The sequence below is a fragment of the Poecilia reticulata genome, linkage group LG20 (genome assembly GCF_000633615.1).
Source record: "Poecilia reticulata strain Guanapo linkage group LG20, Guppy_female_1.0+MT, whole genome shotgun sequence".
Classification (NCBI taxonomy): Eukaryota; Metazoa; Chordata; class Actinopteri; order Cyprinodontiformes; family Poeciliidae; genus Poecilia; species Poecilia reticulata.
In genome coordinates, this window is record NC_024350.1 from 18,845,157 (window position 1) to 18,869,166 (window position 24,010).

General features: G+C 37.5%; 4 protein-coding genes across 4 annotated transcripts in view; 3 read left to right on the top strand and 1 right to left on the bottom strand.

The window, feature by feature from the left end:
* Positions 1 to 3,283: 3,283 nt before the first annotated feature.
* LOC103456728 (vegetative cell wall protein gp1-like) lies at positions 3,284 to 4,977 on the top strand. Its single transcript, XM_008396437.2, has 4 exons — positions 3,284 to 3,410; positions 3,489 to 3,597; positions 4,112 to 4,186; positions 4,350 to 4,977. The coding sequence occupies exons 1-4, from the start codon at positions 3,338 to 3,340 to the stop codon at positions 4,660 to 4,662; spliced, it is 570 nt and encodes a 189-aa protein (XP_008394659.1). The 5' UTR covers positions 3,284 to 3,337; the 3' UTR covers positions 4,663 to 4,977.
* Positions 4,978 to 8,842: 3,865 nt separating this feature from the next.
* On the top strand, positions 8,843 to 10,739 carry LOC103456727 (putative protein TPRXL). The gene is made up of 4 exons (XM_008396436.1): positions 8,843 to 8,976; positions 9,060 to 9,168; positions 10,005 to 10,079; positions 10,168 to 10,739. Exons 1-4 carry the CDS (start codon positions 8,922 to 8,924, stop codon positions 10,385 to 10,387), a joined length of 459 nt encoding a protein of 152 aa, XP_008394658.1. The 5' UTR covers positions 8,843 to 8,921; the 3' UTR covers positions 10,388 to 10,739.
* Positions 10,740 to 17,771: 7,032 nt separating this feature from the next.
* On the top strand, positions 17,772 to 19,632 carry LOC103456729 (C-C motif chemokine 4-like). Its single transcript, XM_008396438.2, has 4 exons — positions 17,772 to 17,878; positions 18,975 to 19,101; positions 19,172 to 19,230; positions 19,318 to 19,632. Exons 1-4 carry the CDS (start codon positions 17,806 to 17,808, stop codon positions 19,344 to 19,346), a joined length of 288 nt encoding a protein of 95 aa, XP_008394660.1. The 5' UTR covers positions 17,772 to 17,805; the 3' UTR covers positions 19,347 to 19,632.
* Positions 19,633 to 21,577: 1,945 nt separating this feature from the next.
* LOC103456933 (vasoactive intestinal polypeptide receptor 2-like) overlaps positions 21,578 to 24,010 on the bottom strand; it is a 28,620-nt gene continuing 26,187 nt past the window's right edge. Inside the window, exons 9-11 of the mRNA XM_017301776.1 lie at positions 23,780 to 23,957; positions 23,329 to 23,370; positions 21,578 to 23,222 (exon numbers count right to left, since the gene is read on the bottom strand). Of these exons, the coding sequence (XP_017157265.1) occupies positions 23,061 to 23,222; positions 23,329 to 23,370; positions 23,780 to 23,957 (382 nt within the window). The 3' untranslated portion in view covers positions 21,578 to 23,060. The remainder of the gene's footprint in view (positions 23,223 to 23,328; positions 23,371 to 23,779; positions 23,958 to 24,010) is intronic.

The window sequence follows — 24,010 nt, forward strand, 5'->3', positions numbered from 1 at the left end:
CGTATTTAAACAAAAGCTCTAAAACCTGCATTGATGTTTAATACAAGCAGATTAACAAGCAGTTTTATGGGTTTTTTTAGGTTTGAGAAAGTATTTTGTGCCTACTCAAATGCTAATTTCCAAAATATTCAGTTTTAAAAAGGGAAATTCTCCAGATAAAAAGTCCATTCTGCGTTTATAGCTGGGAGAAACATCTCGTGTTGCGACCGAGAATAAAAAATGGTCAACGAGAAAGTCAGACAGGAAGCTCCAGTTATTTTAATCCAGTGCAGATCAACTTGAAGCTAGAGTTGAGTTTGATCTTAGGTTTTCTGTCTGCTTCGCTTTGCATTGAATCCAACTGTCTTTAAATCCTCAATCTGTTCTTTTCCATTAAAAAACACTTTTTAAAGTTAAGTTCTCCAGACAGAAACTTAGAAAACTTAACAAGAAAGCCGACAGCTTGTTTCTTCTGCTTCTGCTTTTGTTTTTCTTTCCGGTCTTCTGTTTTTTCCCAAACGCAGCAGATCAGGTTCTAATATTATCTAAACTGACACGTCCAGGGAAATACTCCTGAAATTTAAAGTTTTGTTTTAAAAGAAATCAACGTTTGAGCAGATGAAAAGCAGCTCACCCCAATTTTTATGCTTTTTACATAAACTTTTTGTCAACTGCAATAATAAACTGAACTTTAAAACCATGTAACTGACTTTGAATTAAAAAAAATTCTGCATATAAACTGAATGTGTCTGTTTTGTAAACTGCATTCAGACACTTGTTGTGAATCGATGCATTAAAAATGAGCTGAATTTAAATACTGCAATGTTGAGGATAAATATATGTTTGCATAGTGAAGAAATATAAAGTGTTTTACGTTTTAAAGCCTGCAAAAAGATGGACTCTGATGAAGGAACATAATTTTACTCTGTAAGACGGATCAGAAATTAGAACAAACTGTGTTTTAGTGTCTGGGAATCAAACGTTTTATGTTAAATATTCAACATTTTGTCTCAGTCATTAATGATTAATCATAAAAAATGATCAGGTTGTTTTAATGATATGAACATTTCACTAAATACTAGAAATGCTCAACTCTGTCTGTTTCCAGCTTGACGATTGTGAAAAGTTGAAACTTTTGCAGAGAAATCTTTCCCAACTTCGCGAAACCATCAATGACTGTTTTTCCTCTGAACTGTTCAGAGAGGAAATGATTTAATTTAATCACAATCAACAATTTCGATGAAATCCTTATTCGACAAAGTTCAATCTCAAATGAATCTGTAAGCATTTTAGCTAGAATATTGGACAGTTTGACAACCTGAATGTAAATCACGAGAACGGCTCTGCTGACCCGACGCCGAGTCATTTCCTGTCGCTTCTCTGAGGTTTTCCATTTAACCTCAGTGATGCCATTTCCTCCATTCTCCAAAGTTTCACTATGTCAGAGAGAAATAAAGGTTTTTACCTTTATTTTTACCTTTTAGCTCTTAAAAAAGAGCAAAAAGTAAAATATATCTGTAACGAACAGAAACAGGACATCAGAATGTAGCTGCAGTATTTATGTTTTTGTGGACATTTTGCAGAATAGAGAGGAAAAATAAAATTTGCAATTAAATTTTAATACTTAGGATATTTGATTCTGTTGTTTTTGACATTGATAGAATATTTATCATATTTCTTTGAGGCCTGTTTGTATGGTCATCCAGTTTTTAGCACATGCATTTGATCTCTGTAAACATGTTTTAATCGTTAAATGTTTAATTTCCTCACTAACTTGACCATAAGGATTTGTTAAATTGAGAAAATATTAGCTTAAAATTTGAAATATTGGTAAATTTATATTATTGTGGTAATATCATAACTTCATTCTCATAATATTATGATTTTATTCTTGTAATCTTATGATTTTGTTCTTGTAGGTACATTTTCTTTCTCTTAGTTTGGTCCTATATTCTGTCGTAGGGACGGGACTCTCTCATGTGAGGCTGTATTTAATTTTATGAGACATAACTATTTGATTTACTACTAAACTGCAAACCAATCCCACGTGTAAAGAAGGAAGGACTAATTTGGATTAAGAATCAGGTTTTTGGAACCAGACATAATCAGGCAATCAGCTTGGAGATCATGTTTAATAATCAAAAAGTTTCTCTACAATACTTAATAATAAATAAATGACAACAAAATATATATATTTTCTACTCATCTACAAGATAACTGAACTTTAGATGATCAGGAAACGACAGCAGCTGACTCAGGATCCTTTAGATTAGTTAGAAGAACAAGCCTGGAGAGTCACCAGTCCATCACAGAGACACTGAGACCAGAAGACACTTAGAGACCAATTAACCCAACAGAACCAGTAAAGGGAGTACCTGGAGAGAATCACCGCATGCACATGGAGACTCCCTGTATAAATACCAAAGGCTGGGATTTGAACCCGGAACCTTCTTGCTGCCTCAACGTCAAACAAAAAGGCCTAAATAAAGTAAAACAGCCATGAAATGACAGTGCTGATGAGAGTCCGACTGTTCAGCCCTAAAACTGCAACTTTTTTTTCCATCTCCAGCCGCTGTGGTTTTCTTTCTCTCTGCTGAGTCAAACCAACCTGTTCCCCTCCCCACCTGTGGGGGCGCTGCACCAAGAACCACTGAAGAAAACGACATGAAAACCTGTTCAGGAAGCGCAACTTTCAGATTTTAACGGTTGTTACTTTAGGATTTCTCTTTTGTTTTTGGTAAAAGACTAAGAACCATTTCTCCTGCTAGCGCTAGGTTAGCACGTTTGTTTTGGTTGTATTTACCCAGAATGCCCTGCTCTATGCATTCGAACCGCACCAGAGTTTACTTCAACCGAACTGAGACCGAGGTTTGTAAGACCAGATTCGATTTTTTTTGGTTCGATTACCCGTTCACACCTCCCCAAACGAACCGAATTTATGTTTCAGATAAATTATCTGGAGTTTGATTAAAGCGGACCAAGCAGGGCCAGTGTGAATGGCACCATAATTAAGTGCATGAAAGATGCTTTGACTATTTCCTAACCTCCGGTTCAAGGGTTCCTTCCACCCCCTCAGCGAGGAGCTCCCTATTTTTGACTCAACTTTCCGAATGAAACTTTCTGATGAAAGCGTTTCCGAACAGTAAAGATTTTGGGCCATTTGGTGGAATTCCCCTGAAGTCAGCATCTCCGTCCTTCACATGTCGGAATCGGAAGATGACTAACCAGGGAGCCACTTCTGCTTTCGGGCCGTTAATTAGAGGCGGTGTCCGTCCAGCCGTCAGTTCACAGCAGAGACTGACCAGAACCAGAACCAGAACCAGACACTTTCTCCTGCTTCTTCCCTCAGTCAGTGAAAATGATCCGGTTTGACGGTTTGTTGAAGGCGGCGCTGGTCACCGTCGTTTTGGTGGTCGCTTCTGGACACGCAGGTAAGACCGATTCAAAATGAAGCTGTTTGTTTTTGTGTGTGTGTTGAATTGGAAATGATTTTAAATCTTTATTTTCAGATGAGAAGTTGGCCACTTGCTGTGAAAAAGTGAACAGAAATGAGATCACAGAGCCGGTCCTGGGATTCCTGTTCCAGAAAGCCAATTATCCCTGCGTCCAGGCGATCATGTGAGTATTTTCAATCCAAAAACTACAAACTGCAAAGAAATGAGATCTTTAATGAGAGAATTTTACACTTTTTAATCAGAATATGCAAAATAATAAAAGGAGACTCAGCACTGCAAAAACATAAAACCTTAAATATTTTTTCTCTATTTTCTAGTGCAAATATTATAATACTTGAAATAATATTAAATTAACTTAAAGGTAACTTTAGAGCAAGAAATAAGAGTTTGTTTTAAGTCAATAATTTCATAAAATTGTTCCACTGGCAGATTATTTAACTTATAAGATGAAAAGCATCTTAAGTGGAACTAGTATTTATATTTAATAAACTCTTATTTCTTGGTGAAAAGTTACTTGTAAATTAATTTTGTCTTATTTTATGTGATCTAAGATATTTGCAATAAATCTAGACATAAATACTTGATCAGACGTGGTGGAATTTTAAGATGCAAACCTTCATTCTTAAATCTAATTATAAAATGTGGATTCTAATCATCTGTGTCTGTTTCCCCTGCAGCTTTCAGACAGAAAGCGGTTTGTACTGCAGCCAGCTCTCGGCTCCCTGGGTTAAAAGAAAGATCAGCAAATTCAGGTTTGTCAATCAATCAAATTTTATTTGTGTAGCACATTTCAGCAGCCAGGCATTTCAAGGTGCTTTACATTGTAACAAACACAAAGTCTTAAATAGACTTTCCTGGTGCTTATCCTTCTGTTTTACTCGTCTATAATCTGTATTTCTACGTTTCCTCTAACAGGGCAGCGAAGGCTCAGGCAAAGGCTGCGGACAGTTCCTCTCCATCAACGCCATCAACGCCATCAACGCCATCAACGCCATCTACCGTCTCCCTCCTTTCCATCATAACATCCACCGCCGCTGCTCCGCCTCCTTCCACTCTTCCTCCCTCCACTCTTCCTCCCTCCACTCTTCCTCCCTCCACCCTTCCTCCTTCCTCTTTCTCTTCTTTCTTCAGCTCCGCCTCCGGGTTTTCATCCGGCGATTCGTTTTCTGGTGAGGAGGAAGAGAGCTCCGCGACCTTCATGACCTCTGCCTCCGGCGAAAACAACTGAACATGTTTGATCAATACCGGAGCAAACAGCTTATTTATATTGAATTAATTTAGGATTTTTAGTTTCTTTCATTAGTTAAATTATTTATTTGGTAAAGCTAAATTTGCTGCTCTGACACAGTTAAGGTTAATATTTATTACCTTGTGTATTTATAAACATTTGGAGTAACTTATGAAGCAGTTCGGACATGTTGAATGTTTACTCATTTAGTTATTTGTGGAAATGTTTAGAATTTAAGAAACTTTAATGCTTGAACTTTGTACTCTGAAGGAAACATCTGGGAAAATAAGAACTTTATGCATTAATAAATATGATTTTATATAAAATATTTGTTCATTTTGGTTTCCATCTCATATTGTCAGTATCTGTTGGGTTTAAATCCCAGCCTGCACTGCAAAAACACAAAATCTTACCAAGTATTTATTGTCTAGTTTATAGTGCAAATGTCTTAGTGCATATGAAATAACAAAAAACTCACCAGTAACTTTTAGCAACATTTAAGAGCTTGTTTTATGTTAATCATTTCATTTACATAAAACAAGTACATTTAAAAAGTTCTAGTTCCACTTGAGCTCTGCTGCCTTGCAGCAAGAAGGTTCTGGGTTCGATTCCCGGCCCCGGTCTTTCTGCATGGAGTTTGCATGTTCTCCCTGTGCATGCGTGGGTTTTCTCTGGGTACTCTGGTTTCCTCCCACAGTCCAAAAACATGACTGTCAGGTTAATTGACCTCTCCAAATTGCTCCTAGGTGTGAGTGTGTGTGTGCATGGTTGTGTGTCTCTGTGATGTCTTGCGACAGACTGGTGACCTGTCCAGGTGACCTGTCCAGGTGACTCCGCCTCTTGCCTGGAACATTCGCTGCAGAGGCACCAGCACCTCCCGACCCCATTAAGGGACAAGGGTGTTAGAAAATGGATGGATGGATGGATGGATGGATGGATGGATGGATGGATGGATGGATGGATGGATGGATGGATGGATGGATGGATGGATGGATGGATGGATGNATGGATGGATGGATGGATGGATGGATGGATGGATGGATGGATGGATGGATGGATGGATGGATGGATGGATGGATGGATGGATGGATGGATGGATGGATAGTTCCACTTGCACGTAATTTTTCCTCCTAAAAAGGTAATTTTCTGAAAAAACAACATATTCAGAGCACTAATTAATCCAAAACTGTACAAAATATTTTTTACATTTTTAGCCAAAACCCATCAAGTTTTATAGTTTTGGGTTCACTTGGTTCAAATTCAGTACATGAAAGTAATGCTGTTGCGTTTTGGGCAATAAAAATGTACTTTTTAAATAAGAAAATAATATTTGTTTACTTGCATCTTTGTCTAATGTATTTTGAAAAGTTAAATGGAAAATCTGCTGAATGTAATTTTTTTAAAAAATTGATTAATCGTGAAAATAACTGATTACTAAAATAATGGTTCGTTGCAGCCCTAAAAATGTCTCAAACTCATTTAAAAATGTAAGTTTGTCTTAAATACAATAATCACAAGTATTAAATTTTGTCGTCACAGGAGTATTTAATATCATATATTCAGTGTAGTAGAAACGGTTTGAGTGTTGTGCAGAAAACTGCGATTTGTGACGGGAGGCAGTTGCAGCTACGATTGTCTTTTCTACATTTCTATCATTATAAAGGTCATTATAAAGATTTAATTCATAATGGTGTTAAAAAGGTTTAAAAATCTTACATTTGGGCTGGTGAAACCCACCAGGGGGCGCTGTGTGTGAGACGTTTCTATACCTAAACTTGGTACCGTTTGATGTGAGCAGTAGTTTTAAACAACCTGCTGAGGCACCGTTCGCCCTATAGAGGGCAGCACTGAGAAGATAATGTGGATATAAACGAATTTCTACAAAAATGTTAAAAGCATAAAAGATGAGTCATGAGTTAGTCGTAAGGCAGTTTGTTTATACCATATTTTCCGGACTATAAGCCGCAGGTATCTCTGCCGCTCCAGGTTTTCCACAACGATGCAGCAGCAGAGAGGGGCGGATACCCAACATTTGAGTCATAACAGGTCGATTGAATATCACATTTATTACGGTTGGAAAAGGTGCCAAGTTTAGATTTAACTGAACTGATTATGAGGGCGTCTGAGTTTGAAGAGAAGAATCTCCTTACTGTCTGCTACTAGCATGTGCTAAATGAAAATGGGCGCTTTCTTCTTCTGCTTCTTTAGATTTCAACGGCAGCTTGCATCCATTATTTCCATTATTGTTGCACTACTGCCATCTACTGGATCCTAATATCTATACCTCAAATTCTCATAATGATCTCAGTATTATTTAAAAAACAAAAAAATCTTCTTTTTCCCCTCAATGCTATTTAACCGATCAACAACATTCTCAAATTTCAATTCCCTATTAAAACCTAATTCCGTAATAATGGGCAATTTCTTCTTTTATTTCCAATTTTGACTTCCAGTCATTCACTTCCTGCTAAAGAGCCCCCTGGTGGTTGAAGAAAAATCCACATATAAGCCACAAGTTCCAAAGCTTAGGAAGAAAGTAGCAGCTTATAGTCGCTATATATACCCTATAAAATACGGTTTATATATTTAACTTTGTTTCCGTCATTTCTGCTGTAACACCTGAATTTCCCCACTATGTGACAACAAATGATATTTCTGTTCTATTGTACAATAATGATCAATGTGTGACTAATCCTGACTAGCAGGATTGTTATAGTTTTTATATCTATATATAGTTTTGCCTGAAGGTGTTCAGATATTGTGGCTTGTTTTTGTTACTGGGAGGGAAAACATTGTGACTTGTTGCATTAAGTCATGCTGAGACTTGTTGCTAAATCTGTTGAGACATAAATGCAACTTCCACAAAACAAGAACATCCTGACCTCAAAATCTTCCCTTTTTTACTTGTTTTCAACCTGAATTTAAAACACATCGAACCAAAATATAAACCAATTATTAAATAATGTTTCCTTATTGTAAGCAGTTATTACGTACGCTGATGTTGGTCCAATTAAATCAGTCCTGCTTTATTCTTTAGAGGAATTAATAACATTTGTTTAATGTTTTTGTGAAGTTGAAAAATGCATTTAAGTTGACTTCCCATTTAAAAATATTCATTTTTAGTTTATTGCCCTGGATTTTTATAAAATATGCCCTGATAAAGTTTTAGACTCATTTTGGGATTTTTTGTATAATTTATTAGCTTTACTTTTTAGTGTTAATTATAGCATGTTTATATTGATTTAAAAAAACATCCGTGAATCTCCAGTTCACGTTGGTTAGAAAACACAACCAAACACCAAATATGTCTTTATATTTACACTCAGAGACATTCAGCCAATCAGCACCAAGCAAAATAAACGCAGCTCCTGGATTGGCACCTTTGGCAGCCAATGGTAGATCAAGTAAGCCTAAATAGTTCAGCTTCCCAATCTGCATCTTGTTTTGAATATTTTAAATATATTCTATAAAAAATTCTCCAAATGGGTAAAATTTTCTGAAAATATTCTGACTTTCATTGATGCATTTAACTCTACACTGCAAAAACACAAAATCTTACAAAGTTTTTCGTCTAGAAAACATCAGTACACTTGAAATAAGACAAAACTAACTTACAAATAACTTTTTTTATCATAACATAGGTGCATATTTTAAGTCAATAATTCCTTAATATTAATTTAAAAAGTTCTTGTTCCACAGCAGATTATTTCACTTACAACAAGATGTTTTAAGTGAAATAATCTGCCAGTGGAACAAAAACGTTCTCACCAATATTAAGAAAGTATTTACTTAAAACAAGCTCCTGTATCTTCCTGTAACGTTATTTGTAAGTTAGTTTTGTCTTATTTCAAGATATTTTCACTAGAAACCCAAAACTTGTTAAGATATTGTGTTTTTGCAGTGCGTGAAGAGGTGAATCCACAGGTTCATGTCTGAACTCATGCCATCAGGTTGACCTCTTATTTCCCAGGGTTTCCATTCACCCACACAGTTTGGGATGAAATACGACAAAAACTCTAAATATAATTTAGTCACTTTGTGAAATCATCTACAAATCGTCGTCGTCTGAGTTAGTCAGACATTGAGTTGTTGCTGGATGACAAGCAGAAACTGAACTTCTGCTTTTCTCAGTTTAATAAATAGATGTTGTCTTCAGAGGGCTGTCAGTTCACCACCAGCTCTGTGGAGGGGAAGTGAGACGACTGACCGACCAGAAATACTTTCTTCTCTTTTTATTCTCCTGCTTTCTGACCATCAACATGCTGAAGATCGCGCTGGTCGCTGTCGTCATGGCGATTGTTTCTGCAAATCCAGGTCAGGTCAAACTTTAGCTGAATGTTAAGTATTAACATTTGTTCCTGTTAAAGACTAAATATTTGATTTTTTGTTGTTCTCAGGTGAGAAGTTGTTTAGTTGCTGTAAGAAAGTCAGCAAAGCTGAGATCAAAGAACCGATAATAAAGTTTGAGGTCCAGCGGCCGAATCCTCCGTGTGTGACAGCCGTCATGTACGTACCTGCAAAGTTTCTGATTCAAATGGGAACATGGAGACGACAGCTTTCAGGATCATTGTTTAGTTTACAGCTAAAAAAATAATGGTTTAGGCCAGCGGGGTCCAAAGTGCGGTCCGGGGGGCCATTTGTGTCCCTCAGGCTGACTTTGTGCGGCCATTGAAAATTATACAAATTTGTCCTGTAGATTCAGATGGAGGCTTTTAATTTGTAACCATGGTAAAAATTATTACATTTCTTACACAGAAAAAGAAAAATAGAACAGAAAAAAATGTGTCTTTTCACAACAAAGTTTGAATAAAAAGTTAAAGCAAAGCTTTTACTGAAAAGCCAAATTTCTTTCTTTTTTAAACTTGGCTAATATAGCAAACACTTTGAAACAAAGTGACCCAAATCCTGTTTTTATTAATTAAAATAAAGTTATTCAATAAAACCCAAAACAAACTTAAAACTGGATGTTTTACTTTTTACACATCAAACTTGCAGAATCTGCCGTGGCATTTTAGGGCCTTTGTGGAGAAAAAAGTAAATTTCTGACAAAAATTTGAGAGTAATCTCAGAAATTTTCTACAAAAACATATAAATTTTCAACAAAATAAAAATAGAATTTTTTTTTATTTTTCTAGAAAATTTCTGAGTCTTTGATTAAAATTTGCTAATTGTTTCCATCTGCAAGGTCCCTAATACACCCTGGGAAAAAAATCAGGATTTGGATCTACAGTGACATCAGTTTACTTAATTTGGCTGCATTTAGGTTGTTAGTGTGTTTGCTTCTGGTTTACAAAAGTTTGTACACCCCTGGTTGATGGTTTTCTTCTTTCTGTGTCCTGCAGCTTCACCACCCAGACGGGGCATTACTGCAGCCACCCTCAGGCTCCCTGGGTTTTCCAGAAGATCCAAGAACTGAGGTGAGTTTAAAACCTGAATTTATTCCTAAAAATTTCAATCTTTCATTTTTTAACTCATATTTTTATGTTTTAATTGTTTTTCCAACAGGAGAGCCAAAGCTCAGTCGTCCACTACTCAGGTTGTCGCTTCGACCCCTCCATCAACTTCATCTTCGTCTTCCGCGCTCCTCTCCATCATTACATCCTCCACTGCTCCGCCTTCATCATCGTCAGCCGGACCGTCTTCTCCCTCTTCATCTTCGTCTTCCTCCTCCTCTGCCTCCACAAACGCAGAAAGTGAGACGTTTTCTGCATCCACAGATCAGTAGATCTGCAGCTGATGCAGAAAAACAGAAAATATATTTGATTCATTTTTCTCTGTACAACTAAAAACTAAAGATAAAAATAACGAAAGAACAGAATTAAGCTAAATTACGATTCACGTTAAATATTCCGTTTTTCAGTGTTAATTTGGTAAAGTTATTTATTAAAGTATTTCACTGTGCAGGTACAGGATAAACTATATTTATATTTATTTACAAAGCTCCAAAGAGTTTAATAAATGATAAAATTGCCTGTAAAATATTTTAAGCTATCTGTCTACTTTAAGGCATTAACTTTTCACTCTGAAGTAAAACTGTAAAGACATAAAGATTGTTTTTAGAAATAAAAATATCTCATCTAAAACTTAATGTTTGGTTTTTTTCATCTTGGTTAATTTTCTGAAAATAAAAATCCAGATAAAAGTCAATGTTTTAAGTTTCATCAAACATTTTTATGGACAAAAATCATCAAACTTCAATTTAAAACAAAATAAATTCAATAAATGAAGATATTAATAAAAAGTCCAATTATTTTAGGATTTTTACCTCCAAGTTAAACATTATTAATTACCAGCAGATGTTTTAAAGCTTTTATTTCTGTTAACTATAATAATTTAAAATTAGAATATATCTTTAATGTAAAGTATGTTTAGTGTCGATTTTATGTCGATACTTTTAACCTGACAAATGAAACTCATTGGAAGTAAATTCTGATTTATTGAATTTGACTCTGCGGTATATAAATAAACTTTTCCTGGTTCAGGATTTTCTAAATCTGACTTTTAACTGACCAAGATTAAATGATATTTAACATCATGGCTTCATAAATAGCATTTAACAGCTTAATTCATAATGTTTAGTAAAAACAGAGACAGTTTCCATCATGAAAAAAGTAAAAACATAAGTTCAGGAAGGTGACTGGTCCATTGCTGGGAACCATTTCCGTGTTTCTGCAGGTGTCTAGTTAAAGTATTTGATCCGGTTTCTGGTCAGAGAGTGAAAGCAGTCCTTCGTCTCCTCAGAGTAAGAAGCCAAATGAAACTAAAACTGTTTGGTCACGATGCTGCAGCTGCAGGAAACGGGGAAGTTTGTCAAACGTTGTTGAAGAACGGCAGTGGCAGCATCATGCTGTGTTTTCTCAAAACAGATGGCATCATGGGAATAACATGTTACCCAGAAACGACATCACAAGACATCAGGTAGTGCAGTTAAAGCGGCATTAAGAAAGCTGGAAAGGATCAGGTCAGTAGGAGGAGGTCAAAGGTCAAACTAACTCCTAACCAAAACGCTCCAACTGTTTAAAGACAATCCTACCAAATATTTAACGTCTGAGTAAAAATCCACCCAAATGTTTTAGTTCTGTTGTAATGTGGTCATCTCGAGTAATTAGGAGCAGTCAGTATCTTATGTGCGTAAAGAATGAGGGAGGATTCCTGAACGAGGCGTCAAGCTAATAGCCGCCGCCGCGACTTCTGCTGATTCACAACTCAGAAATGTAACTTCCAGATCAACTACTGAAGATTTTATTGTTGTTTTATTAATTTAAAACAAAACAACAAAAGCATCAGGTCTGCTTCTGCAACAAAGTACAGGAGGAATTTACTCCAGAAGACGTTTGTGGTAGAATGAAGTAATTTTACATTTAGCAGGAAGTTTGTTTGGTTTTTAACCAAAGGAGAGGATTATGAATAACGTCTAGATAGATTATAATTCCTCCCAGAACCTTCCAAAGTTCCTACTTTTATTAACTTTACCTGTAAACATTTTGGAAGAAATATCTTATGAGTGAAATAATCTGCCAATGAAACCAGAACTTTTCATCAATACTAAGGAATTAAACAAGTTCATATATCTTGCTGAAAACTTACTTATAAGTTAGTTTTGTTTTATTTCAAGTGCACTGATATAAATAAAACCAGATAAAAATACCTGGTAATGTTTTTGTTTTTTGCAGTTTGGGGTTAAATGGATCCATGAAGGTTCAGGTTTGAACTTTATCAGGAAAACTGAACTTCCTGAAACGTTTCCTGAGCTGAAATCCTCTAAAAGTTTCGCTTTAATCTCAGAAAGCGATTCCGTTTCACAGTAAACCACATTTTAGGTTGAGAAACCAAGTGGCATTTCTTATACGTTTCCGTTTCTGCAATTTGTTACATCAGAAGCGTGTTGACATTTTGACTCAGGATGTTGTCTAACTCAATGTTTTCGTTGAACTTGTCCTAAGCTTAAAATTTCCTAATTTTCGTGCTTTAAATGTGACACGGTGTCTTCAGCCTAATGACTGACGTATTTCTTGATGCCGATCACGCCGAGTCACGGTGAAATCATTAAATTTCTCTCAGTCACATGATGCCTGAGGCGGCAGGATGTGGAAAGTTGCTGGCTAATCTTCCATTCTTCAGAAGTTGCCACAACTTCCTGATATTATAAAGCAACGCCCGTGATAAATATTGCCTGGTGAATTATTATGCTTCTGTGAACAGGTTAGGCTGCTTTATGGTCAAAACGTGACTAATACGTTTTTTTGAATAAAATCATCCTTAAACAATGAGATTTTATTCTGGTCAGTTCAGAATGAGCTGTTTTAGGGTTCTGTCACTTTAAACCTAAACAAGCTGCTGTTGGCCACGCCCACAACTCAACGTTTACAGCCACCTGTGAAAACAGACGCAAAGAGATGCAAAAATATTCAACCATACATCTTTGAAAAGCAGAAGTAGAGCCTCCTACACAACCAACAAGAATCCAGCAAATGGTTTCTGGATGTTAAGTCAACAACAAAACACTTTGTCTTTTCCAGCAGCCATTATACAGCATGAAACCGACTGACCACATATTTAATGTCAGAGGTGAATAAAGTACCCAAAAATTATATTTAACTAAGAGTAAAAAGTATCAATCCAACAGATTACTCAACAGTAAAAAAGTATTTGGTAAAAAAAAATAAAGTCCACTCAAGTACTGAATGAACAAATGATCAATCGTTTAAAATTTAAAAGTTACATCTTCAGACAGACCAAAATATGAAGTTAAGTGGAAATTTTGGTATTTTAAGGACCACCAAATTTTCAATAATTCATATAAGCAACAAAAATAAGAAAATCAGGCAAAACAAAATGTTTCAATTCAGTTTATTTCAATAAAAAACATATAAAACTTTAATAAAAACTGAAGGTGTGTGTCTGGTGGATTTTTGGTTTAAAACATCCTGAAATTTTACTCAACAGTAGAAATACTTCATAATAAAATTACTCAAGTAAAAGTAAAAAGCACAAAGAAGTAAAACTACCAAACCAACTTTATTTATAAAGCACTTTAAAACAACCACAGCTGATACAAAGTGCTGTACATTAAAACACAACATAATAAAAAAATAAAATAAAATAAAAACTTACAGTTTAAAAACAAACAAACATACAATTTAAAACTAGATCCTGCTGGAGCTGAAAGCCAAGTAAAATAGATGGTTTTAAGACGAGCTTTAAAAGTGGACAGTGAAGGGGCCCCTCTGACCTGCAAAGGCAAGTCGTTCCATAACTTTGGGCCAATGACAGAGAAGCTCTGTCCCCTCTGAGCTCCTCCTGGATCTCGGTACCTCCAAGAGCAGCTGATCTGCTGACCTGAGAGACCGACAGGGCATGTAGGGGTGAAGAAGCTCAGAGAGGTAAGCCGGGGCAAGATTATGTAGTGATTTAAAAACAATCATAAGAATTTTAAAATGAATCCTAAAATATACAAGTAGCCAGTGAAGTGAGGTCAGGACAGGGGTCACATGCTTCCCTCTTCCGAGTTCCTGTCAGAAGTCGTGCAGCAGCATCTGAACCAGCTGCAGATGTGAGAGCAGCTACTGACTGACTCCCAGATAAAGAGCGTTACAGTAATCCAATCCAGTTGAAATAAAAGCGTTGATCACTGTTTCAAAATGCTGCCTGGAAAGAAAAGATTTCACTGACGCCAATCGCCTTAAATGATAAAAGCTGGACTTAACCACGGCTCTGATTTGGCTGTCCAATTTAAAATCACTGTCCACCTTAAAACCAAGATCTGTAATAACAGGTTTAAAATATACCTCCAAAGGTCCCTAGTCAACAGAGGAGGACTCACAGGAGCCACTGGGCCCAAACACCATCACCTCTGTTTTGTTTTCATTAAAATTTTAAAAGTTCAGGGCCAACCAAACTTTAATATCACCTAGACATGCCAGGAGATGTTTGATTGAATGTACATCCTTTTGCTTCATGGGCAAATAAATCTGACAGTCATCAGCATAACAATGAAATGAGATCCCATGTTTTCTAAGTATGGAACCCAGAGGCAGTAAATAAAGAGAGAAAAGCAGTGGGCCCGGAATTGAGCCCTGAGGGACACCATAAGGCATTGAAGCAGCAGATGATTCAGAGTCACTAATTTTCACTCAAAATGTTCTCTCCTCCAGGTAAGACCTAAATCATTTAAGAACAGTACCACCAATACCTACATTGTGGTGTAATCGCGATATTAAAATGTCGTGGTCTACTGTATCAAAGGCAGCAGTTAGGTCAAGTAAAATCAGAACAACATGGTTACCAGAATCACATGCAAGAAGGATGTCATTAAAAACTCTTATTAAAGTAGATTCTGTACTATGAAGAGTTTTAAAACCTGACTGGAAAACCTCCAGAATGCCATTATCTTCTAAAAACAGTGTCAGCTGACAGAACACTATTTTTTCTAAAACCTTAGAAAGAAAAGGCAGCTTCGAAATAGGCCGATAATTTACCAGAACAGTATGATCAAGGCCAGGTTTTTTAAGCAGTGGCTGCACTACTGCATGTTTAAAACTAGCAGGGACCACACCTGAGGACAGACTGCTACTGATAATTGCAAGAACAGGCTGCCCTATGCTAGATAAAATATCTTTAAAAAATCGTGGAGGGACAGGATCACGTGGGGAACCTGTTGGCTTAATGTGGCCAACCACGTCCTCTAAAAGTGAGACAGTCACAGGCTCAAACTGAGTGAAAGCAGCAGAGCAAGGGACCGAAACAGAGGGGTCAGAGTCAGGAGCCGTGATAAGAGCCCTGGTTCTACCAACCTTTTCAATAAAGAAACACAAACAAATAATGCCTGTTTGGAAGGAGAAGCTTCCAAACAGGCATTATGTGGAATATTAAGTACAGAGTCAATGGTGTTAAATAAAACACGTGGGTTATGGCTGTTTGAGGAAATTATATTAGCCAAATATTCCCTTTTAGCCTCTTTAACCGTGCTCTGGTAGAGACGCCAACAGTCTATTAAAATCTGAAAAGTAACCTGCAATTTATCTTTTTTCCATCTGTGTTCAACACGATGACATTCCTTCCTTACAGCACGAGTTCCTTCATTAAACCAAGGCTCAGGTTTAATCCTTGGTTGCCTGGTTTTTAGTGGAGCAACCGAGTCCAGGATGGTTTGACAGGATGGTTTGCACAAAATCTTGAACCTTCGTGCATAAAACTACTGCTAAAAGTACAAAAAAAAAAGTTACTCAAGTAAATGTAACTAGTCTAATACCAGACTCTGCCAAACCAGCTGGAGCTCAACGGGGGTTGCTAGGTAACAACCTGGGCTGTGCTGGGGTTGCTAGGTAACGGGCTGGGCTTGGCTGGGGTTGCCAGGCAACATCTCATTGCCCTCTGAATGTGGCAGAGTTTTTTGAAACAGGTCGTTTCCTAGATACTAAAACCATGAACGTACTGCCTGTAAATGTCTGGATGATTTTAAAATCACTTTGGTGGCTTTTTAGAAGCAGCAGAAACTCAAAGTGGGAAATAAAAACTGAACTTTGCTTCACGTTGTGCTGCTCTTTTAGACGTGTAGGGAGGTGAACACTAACAGTGACGGGGATCCGAGTCGCCAAACCGCAGAACGTTACGAAACACAAAACTTTAGTTTCTGCAACATCGTTTTTACCTAAGAAGGAAGCGGCCTGAGCTGACCACAGCTGAGTGGTTGATGCAAACCGTTTCAGCTGTTTACCTACTGGTAGAGTTTAACATTTACAGACAGTTACAAAACCTTCACTGAGCTTTTAAAATCCTGGAAGAAAACCAGGATTTTAGCGATCAAATGTGTTCAAATGGTCTAGTCAAAGTACAAAAAAAACCCCACCAGAACAAATTTAGATGTGTTGTTCTGGAACAAAAGGTGTGAACTCATTACAGCGACTGACTGTGGGAAATCCATGTGTGACTTCCTGTGCAGTCAGAACAGGAAATCCTGAAAATGTCAAATTATAATGTTTTCCTCACTGTAGAGCATAAATCTGATTTAAAACAGAGCAACACTCTGTAACTCTGTGTTTATGCATCAGACTGAGATGACAGAGTTTCATAAATGTTTACGACTGCTGACATGAAGCATCATTTGTAAATAATGACACTTCTGATGTAAAGATGCACTAAAAGTTACATTAAAAGTGTCAACTTTGCGGGCTGCACAGTGGTGCAGTTGGTAGAGCTGTTGCCTTGCAGCAAGAAGGTTCTGGGTTTGATTCCCGGCCCTGGTCTTTCTGCATGGAGTTTGCATGTTCTCCCTGTGCATGGTGGGTTTTCTCCAGATACTCCGGTTTCCTCCCACAGTCCAAAAACATGACTGTCAGGTTAATTGGTCTCTCTAAATTGTCCCTAGGTGTGAGTGTGTGTGTGCATGGTTGTTTGTCCTGCCCAGGGTGACCCCGCCTCTCGCCCGGAACATTAGCTGAAGAGGCACCAGCACCTCCTGACCCCACTAAGGGACAAGGGTGCAAGAAAATGGATGGATGGATGGATGGTGTCAACTTTGCATTATTCAGTAAATAATGGGAATTTTAATGCAAAGATCCGTTAAAAGTTTCTTTATGGCATTTCATGTCAACAGTCATAAATATTCTTAAAGCCTCCTTCATGTTCATAAGTCATTGTGTCATGTTTATGTCAGATCCCTTCAAATAAAGAGTTACAAACTCTAAAGGTTTCTGTTTCCGCTCTGATTGGAAGTTAAAGGAAGTTTGTCGTAAGCGTCGCAGAAATGAGTCCATTTAAAAGGAGACATTTTTGTGCAAATTTGAAAAACAAACTGTTGATTATCCTCAGCCTTTGTGTTTATTAGAATTAGCCGTCAGATTGAAACAGAAATCCTGTTTTGTTGTGTGAAGTTGCCACCATGACAAAGCGAAACAGGCGACGTGTTTTCTGACGACGTGTGAAGCCGTTTCTCAGAAACATGTCACTGAGATGAAGTTTGTGGTCGGAGGGGCGAACAGCCGCTGATGTGAGGGGCGGAGGTGAGAAACGCTGACCACGAAACAATCACACCACCTGCAGAAGCATGAAGGCATGAGCGTCACGGGGCCACAGGGGCCCCGCTGATGGCACCGATAAAAACCAGAGCGGAGATCAGCTGCCGTCAGTCCGACCGATCAGCTGATGATCAAAATGAAGATCCTGCTCCTGCTGCTCCTCCTGCTCGCTGCGTGCCCATGCAGCCGCTCCTCTGCAGGTAGATTCTCCTCACCGCACATCTGCATTTCATCCATCGGCTACAGACACTTCAGTTTATTAACAGTTTATTTACCGCTGCAAAAACACAAAATATTACCAAGGGTTTTTGGTTTCTGCACTTGAAATAAGACTAAACTAACTGCAGGTTTTGTGTTTGTGCAAAGGATATTTTTGGTGTTTTGGCCAAATCTCCTGTTGGAAACCTTTAAATGATGCATCTGCTCTTGTCCTGAACTGGAAAAATTAATTCATGCTTTTGTTTCATTTCGATTATTGTAATGCATTCTGCACAAAACAAAATTCGGACCGGTTGAAGTCAAACTGTTCTCATGTGACTCCATCGACTAAAACAAATTTTAAGATCCGATACCCATACAGGCCCGTATCGCCTTGGACGAGGCATCTAAAAACCTTTTAAAGAAATATCGACACGATAAACAGAAACAACAGATAAACAAAACAAATTTATATCCATAGAACAATCATCAGAATATCTTCGTAATCGAAATTACAGAAAAAACTTTGCTTAATGAAAAGGTGCCAACTTAAACAAAACTCAAGTTTTTCAATAAAATGTTATTTTTAACATTTTATTGACATCTGGGGAAAACCTTGGATTATTTATTTATGTAACTTTACATGTAGGAGCATATTTACTTATTATTCTGGAAAACATGAAAATACTGCCAGGCGTTATCAAAAAGAGACTCTATGATGGTGCTGCATGTTTTCTAATGATTTATCACATAAACTCGTGTTTGATTTTAATTATGTTTCTTATTTAATGGAAATACTGCAATTGAGAAATTGTGTTTTTAGGACATTAGTGGAATATTGGCAAGTTTTACACACATTTGTAATGGAAACCAGTAAAACCCAACAACATGCAGGACAGAAAGATTACATTTTTTATGTCAATATTAATGAATTATTGACTTAAAAAGCTCCTGTATCTTTATGAAAAGATATTTTTATGCAATTTTTGTCCCATATCAAGTGTAGGGAGATATTTGCATTGGAAACTAGAGAGAAATACTTGTTCATGTTTTGTGTTTTTGCAGTTTAAACTCTAATCCCCTTTCTGTCGTTCGCAGCTCACTATCCAACCGGGAAGAACCGGCCGTGCTGCCTCCACGTCTCCAGGAAGAACCTCAGCCGTCAAGTCGCCGGGTCGGTTTTCCATAAGCAGCCGGCCCGGTTTCCCTGTGTGAACGCCGTGATGTGAGTTCACTCTGATTCATTTCAACACGCAGAATCACGCCATAATTAACGAGCTTGTTTACACCTCCAGATTCTACACAAAGAAAGGACCCATATGTGTTCATCCCAACAACTCCTGGGTCCAACAAGGTATGAGCTCTTCGAATGCAAACACAGGAAACAATGCAGCATTTATAAATTAACTCTGATTTTCACTTTCCTTCTTTTTCTCTTCAGTCATTGCAAATATTACGATGAAGGACTAAAGCGAACATGTGAACCCACTGCTGGACATGAAGCTTCATTTAAAATATGAATCATCCTCAGACCTGATGCTTACAGATGAGCTCTATTGGTTCTTATATTTATTTTTCTTCTACATGAAAAATAAAATATTAATTTGACTAATAAAATTGCTGCATTTGCTTTCAACACTTAAAATAATTGTATTTTTCCACTCGTCTCATTTTTGTACCTGTTTTAATGCATTATTTCCTGTGAAATGCTTTATGAAATATAAATAAAGTTGCTTACATATTCACACAAATTGTGCTGCTGAAAATTAAATAAATATATTTTTGTCAATAATTATGATTTTGAACATTTTTACACTGAATCTTCAATGCAAACGACAGAAATATAAAAATTACAGAGGTGAAATTCCAGGACTTTACTGACATCTTGTGGCCAAAGCTGGTATGAAAAACAGCGATTGGCCTAAAAGCGTTTGAATTTCTCACTGAAATCCTGATGAAGTTGTTTGTTTTTAACTGTCTGAATGCACTGACCAAAAAATAAAGTTTTATTTAGTTATTAGTATCTAATTATTGGTCATTACAAACTGAAAATGTGTTGGAAATCACATGAACATTGTCTCAAATATGAGTCAGTGACCATAAAATATATCATAACTCAGTTCAGTTCACAGAAAACCAAAACTAACCCAGTTTTTATGTCTCTATTAAGAGCCATAAGAAGTGTATTGTATAAAAGTGATAAATTATTCTTTAGTCATTTTAAAGATTCAGGATTTTATTTACTTTAAGTAGCAGTTAAAATAAATAAAGTATTTCTTCATAAAACAGATGTTTTATGCTTTCATTCTTATCTTGTTTTTAATGTCTGTATTGTTTTCATCCTTGAACTCTAAATAGAAACATGCTGTTTGTAAAATTATTGAATGTTCCCCCATTTTGCAAAGTTACAGCTTCAGCTCATCAGAATGGCCTAATCAAAGTCCAGAGCTAAACCAAACTTCTGGAGCAAGACTTCATCCAACCTGATAAAGTTTAAACAGATTTTCTTACTCTTCATGTTCAAAGTCAATAAAGAAAAACCCCAGGAGGATTTTTAGCATCAAATCATAAATCAAACCTTTCGGCTGCCCAGCGGTGCAGAAAGTCCGGATGTGTCGTTATTACAGCTGAACAGGAAAGAAAAGGAGTTCAGAAAAACTTTCATTTTCTTTGACTGAGTGCTGCTCCGGGCCGCCGGCACGATATCACCGCCTCTGATCCACACGAACACAGAGCCGCAAACCGAACCGAACCGAACCGCACTGATAGGGCACAAAACTCGATGCACACAGAAACTGCGGATCTGATCCACAGAAGGCCCAACTGAGCGGACAACGACACACACACACACACACACACACACACACACACACACACACACACACACACACACTTATATGTCAACAAATTATAATAAATAATTAAGACAGGGGAGCAAATTAGCCTACCCGTGTGAGGAGGTCGCTGATTCCAGAGGACGTGAAGCGACATTTGCTTCATTTCTTCTCTGTGTGACAAACATTTGACCAGATTTTACTGTTTAACTCTCCGAGTCCAGCGTGACGCTGAGGAAGAGCGCGGAAGATGCCAGTGGAGAATCTCTGAGGTGTCAGTTCCCGGAACCACGCACACACACACACACACACACACACACACACACACACACACACACACACACACACACACACACACACACACAGCATATAACTGCGTCAGGGTTAAAGGTCCAGTAATAAACAAAACGGACCAACATTCAGGTTTAGGATGGACACCGTCCAGTCACAGGTTCACACAGATGAGAGCTACAACACAAAAGACCATTTTTATTTTTTCCCACAATTTTGTAAACAGCAAATGGGGAAAATAATAAAAAGTACAATAACTCATTCTTTTAAGTCTGAGGAAAATTTCACAGCAGCTGCAGGCGCCCTGATGCTAACAGTTAGCACCACGGATACAGTGACTGGTCTGATGTGAAAGTCTAATAATTATTAAAATTCAAAAATAAGCTGAAATATCAACTCTGTGTAAAAAGAATCTCTAAAAAAAATGAGCTAAAATGGCCAAACAGAAGTATTTTAGATTAAAAATCATTTCAGAACATATTTAATCATATTCAATCTGAAATCAGATTGTTTTCAAACATTACATTTTACAAAGCTTCAGTAATCGTCATAAAGTGAAAAACAGTTAAACAGAAAGAGACTTTATATTAAGTTTTTATTTTTTTAAAATCCAGATGTTTACATTGTGTCTAAAAGCTTCCATATTTTTATACATCCATGTTTAATATGATGCAGATAAAAATATTATAAACAGTGAGTCCATTTTACAAAGAAGGAAAATAATTTTCATTTATTTAAATAAAAACGAGCCATAAGCTTGAAAAATTATATAAAAATATAAAACCTGGCTGTAGTAATCGGCCCCTCAGACACTCAGAGGAAGCAATTTAAAATAAAACTTATGAAAAATAAATCAAACATAACAGACGCCATAAACAAAGCAGGTTCTATGAATCTCTGATGCTTAAATGTGGTAATAACTTCATATCGGCTGCAGTTTGGAGGATTTTTCTATCATGTTTTCCAGTAAATTAAATTCATTTTTTGAAACATGATTTTTACATCCTGAATTTTTAAAACGCTGCTGGTTTATACTGGATTTAATGCATAAAAAGCTAAACAATAACGGGAGCTGTTTTCACCAGTAAAACCTAAAATGGCCACTAGGAGGAGGATTTCTTAAATTCTGGATGTATCAAAATATTTGAAATAAAATGATTTAAGATCCTGGAATCAGAGACAATTTGCAGCATTTAAACCTGAAAGGTAAAGTTTTGTTTCATTCTGTGGTTTAAAAAAAGGAAACAAGTCAAACGTTTGTTCAGAAACAGGAATTACAATCAACCTGGAAGGAGAAACAAGCCCACAGCACCACAGATCCTCCACCATGCCTGATGTGTTTCCTTCCCCCATTAGTGGAGTTTTGCATTGCGTGGTTTCTGTTCCACCAGGTGCAGCGCATTTTCACCATTTCCATATTTTTGTGCAGCTGAAGGAGCCGAGAGCAGACTGAGTGAGAGTTAGTGAGATTTAAAGGTAAACGAATCAAACTATTGTTCCCTCACATAGATATATGAGCTCAGATCAGTCTGACTGTGCGCTCCGCCTGCTGCTGGGGCAGGTTTCATCCTCCGTAACGACCCGTTGACCAGTAACCTCGCTCCTCCTCCGGCCTTCTCTCACGTTTAATAATCGCTCCTTCTGCAGATATGAAGTTTCAGAGGAGCAGCTGTTTCTGTACTTGTGTAGGAATAGATACAATTTATACAAGTTATATCTCGCTTTTCTTCTCCATGAGGAATTATACAATCTTCTATATTTTTACTGTAATTTTATTCTGTTGAAACTAAACATTCATTCATTTTCAAACATTTTTACAGTGACGTTAAGTGAGGAGGGATCTGCTGGGAGCTGAAGTGTCCAGGTGGGAAAAACCTTCCAGAGGTTAAAGGTCAATGCAAACCGGTGTTTCCATGTTTGGCACTTTCTTGGTTTTTCTTCCAGTCAGTTTCTTTCAATCTGTTTCTCTCTGATTAACATGTGGTTTCTTCCCCAGCTGGGGGCGCTGTGGCAGAACCCGGCTGTTGGTTTAAATGTTTGAGTTTCCAGCCGGTTCTGGTCAGAGCATGGTGGTCTCAGTCTGCAGGATGGACTGGGCCCGGGTGTTTCTGGGAAACTGAGTGCCGGTGTGGTTTGTTGACAGGCGGCGGAGACTGTAGTCCTGCAACACGCAGCGCTTCGTCGATAAACTCCTCCATGTTCTACGCAGCTCTGCCTGAACCTGCAGAGAGGAGGAGGKAGAGGAGGAGGAAGAGGAAGAGGAAGACGAGACGAGAGAATTGCTGACTGAATCGTTTCCACAGACAGAAATGGTCAGGAAGTCTCACCTCGCTGTTGAGGAAGCAGTAGAGGACGGCGACGATGAGGCCCTGAAACACACAGAACAACACAATTATAAACCTGCAGACGTAAGTTTTAAGCCCCGGTCTGTCAGTCAAACCTTCATCACTGAACAGCAAAAGAGGACAGTGGTTGATTCTTAGATCAAGATGGATAAGATCGGCTTCATGTGTAAAAATCGGCAGATCACCGATCTCCTAAAATCAAGGAAATCTGCATCGATAAATCAGGTGGCTGACAAATCGGTGCACCCGTAGTTAGTTACATTTTATTTTCTGTCTGTTTTCTGCTCCTGATGTCCAGCTGAACACAGTCAACAGTTAAAACGAAATTCATAAATTGTTAAAACAAAAAAACAATTAACAATAAAAAATGTTAATGAGTTCAAATCAGCTCCAGTTATTTAGATTCTAAAAGGTTCTGAAAACGTTTCCTGACCTGGAAGGAGCCGAGTCCGAGGTCGAAGAAGATCTTGATCTGCTTCAGCGTTTCATCGTCCGGCTCCATCAGGTAGAAGAAAACTACGTAGTTTACTCCGAACAGAGGGATCAGCAGCAGCGTGGACTTGGCCAACCGCCTGGACAGCAGGTCAGAAACAAGGAAACTACAGCAGGAACTACAGCAAGAACTACAACAAGAACTACAGCAAGAACTACAGCTGGAACTACA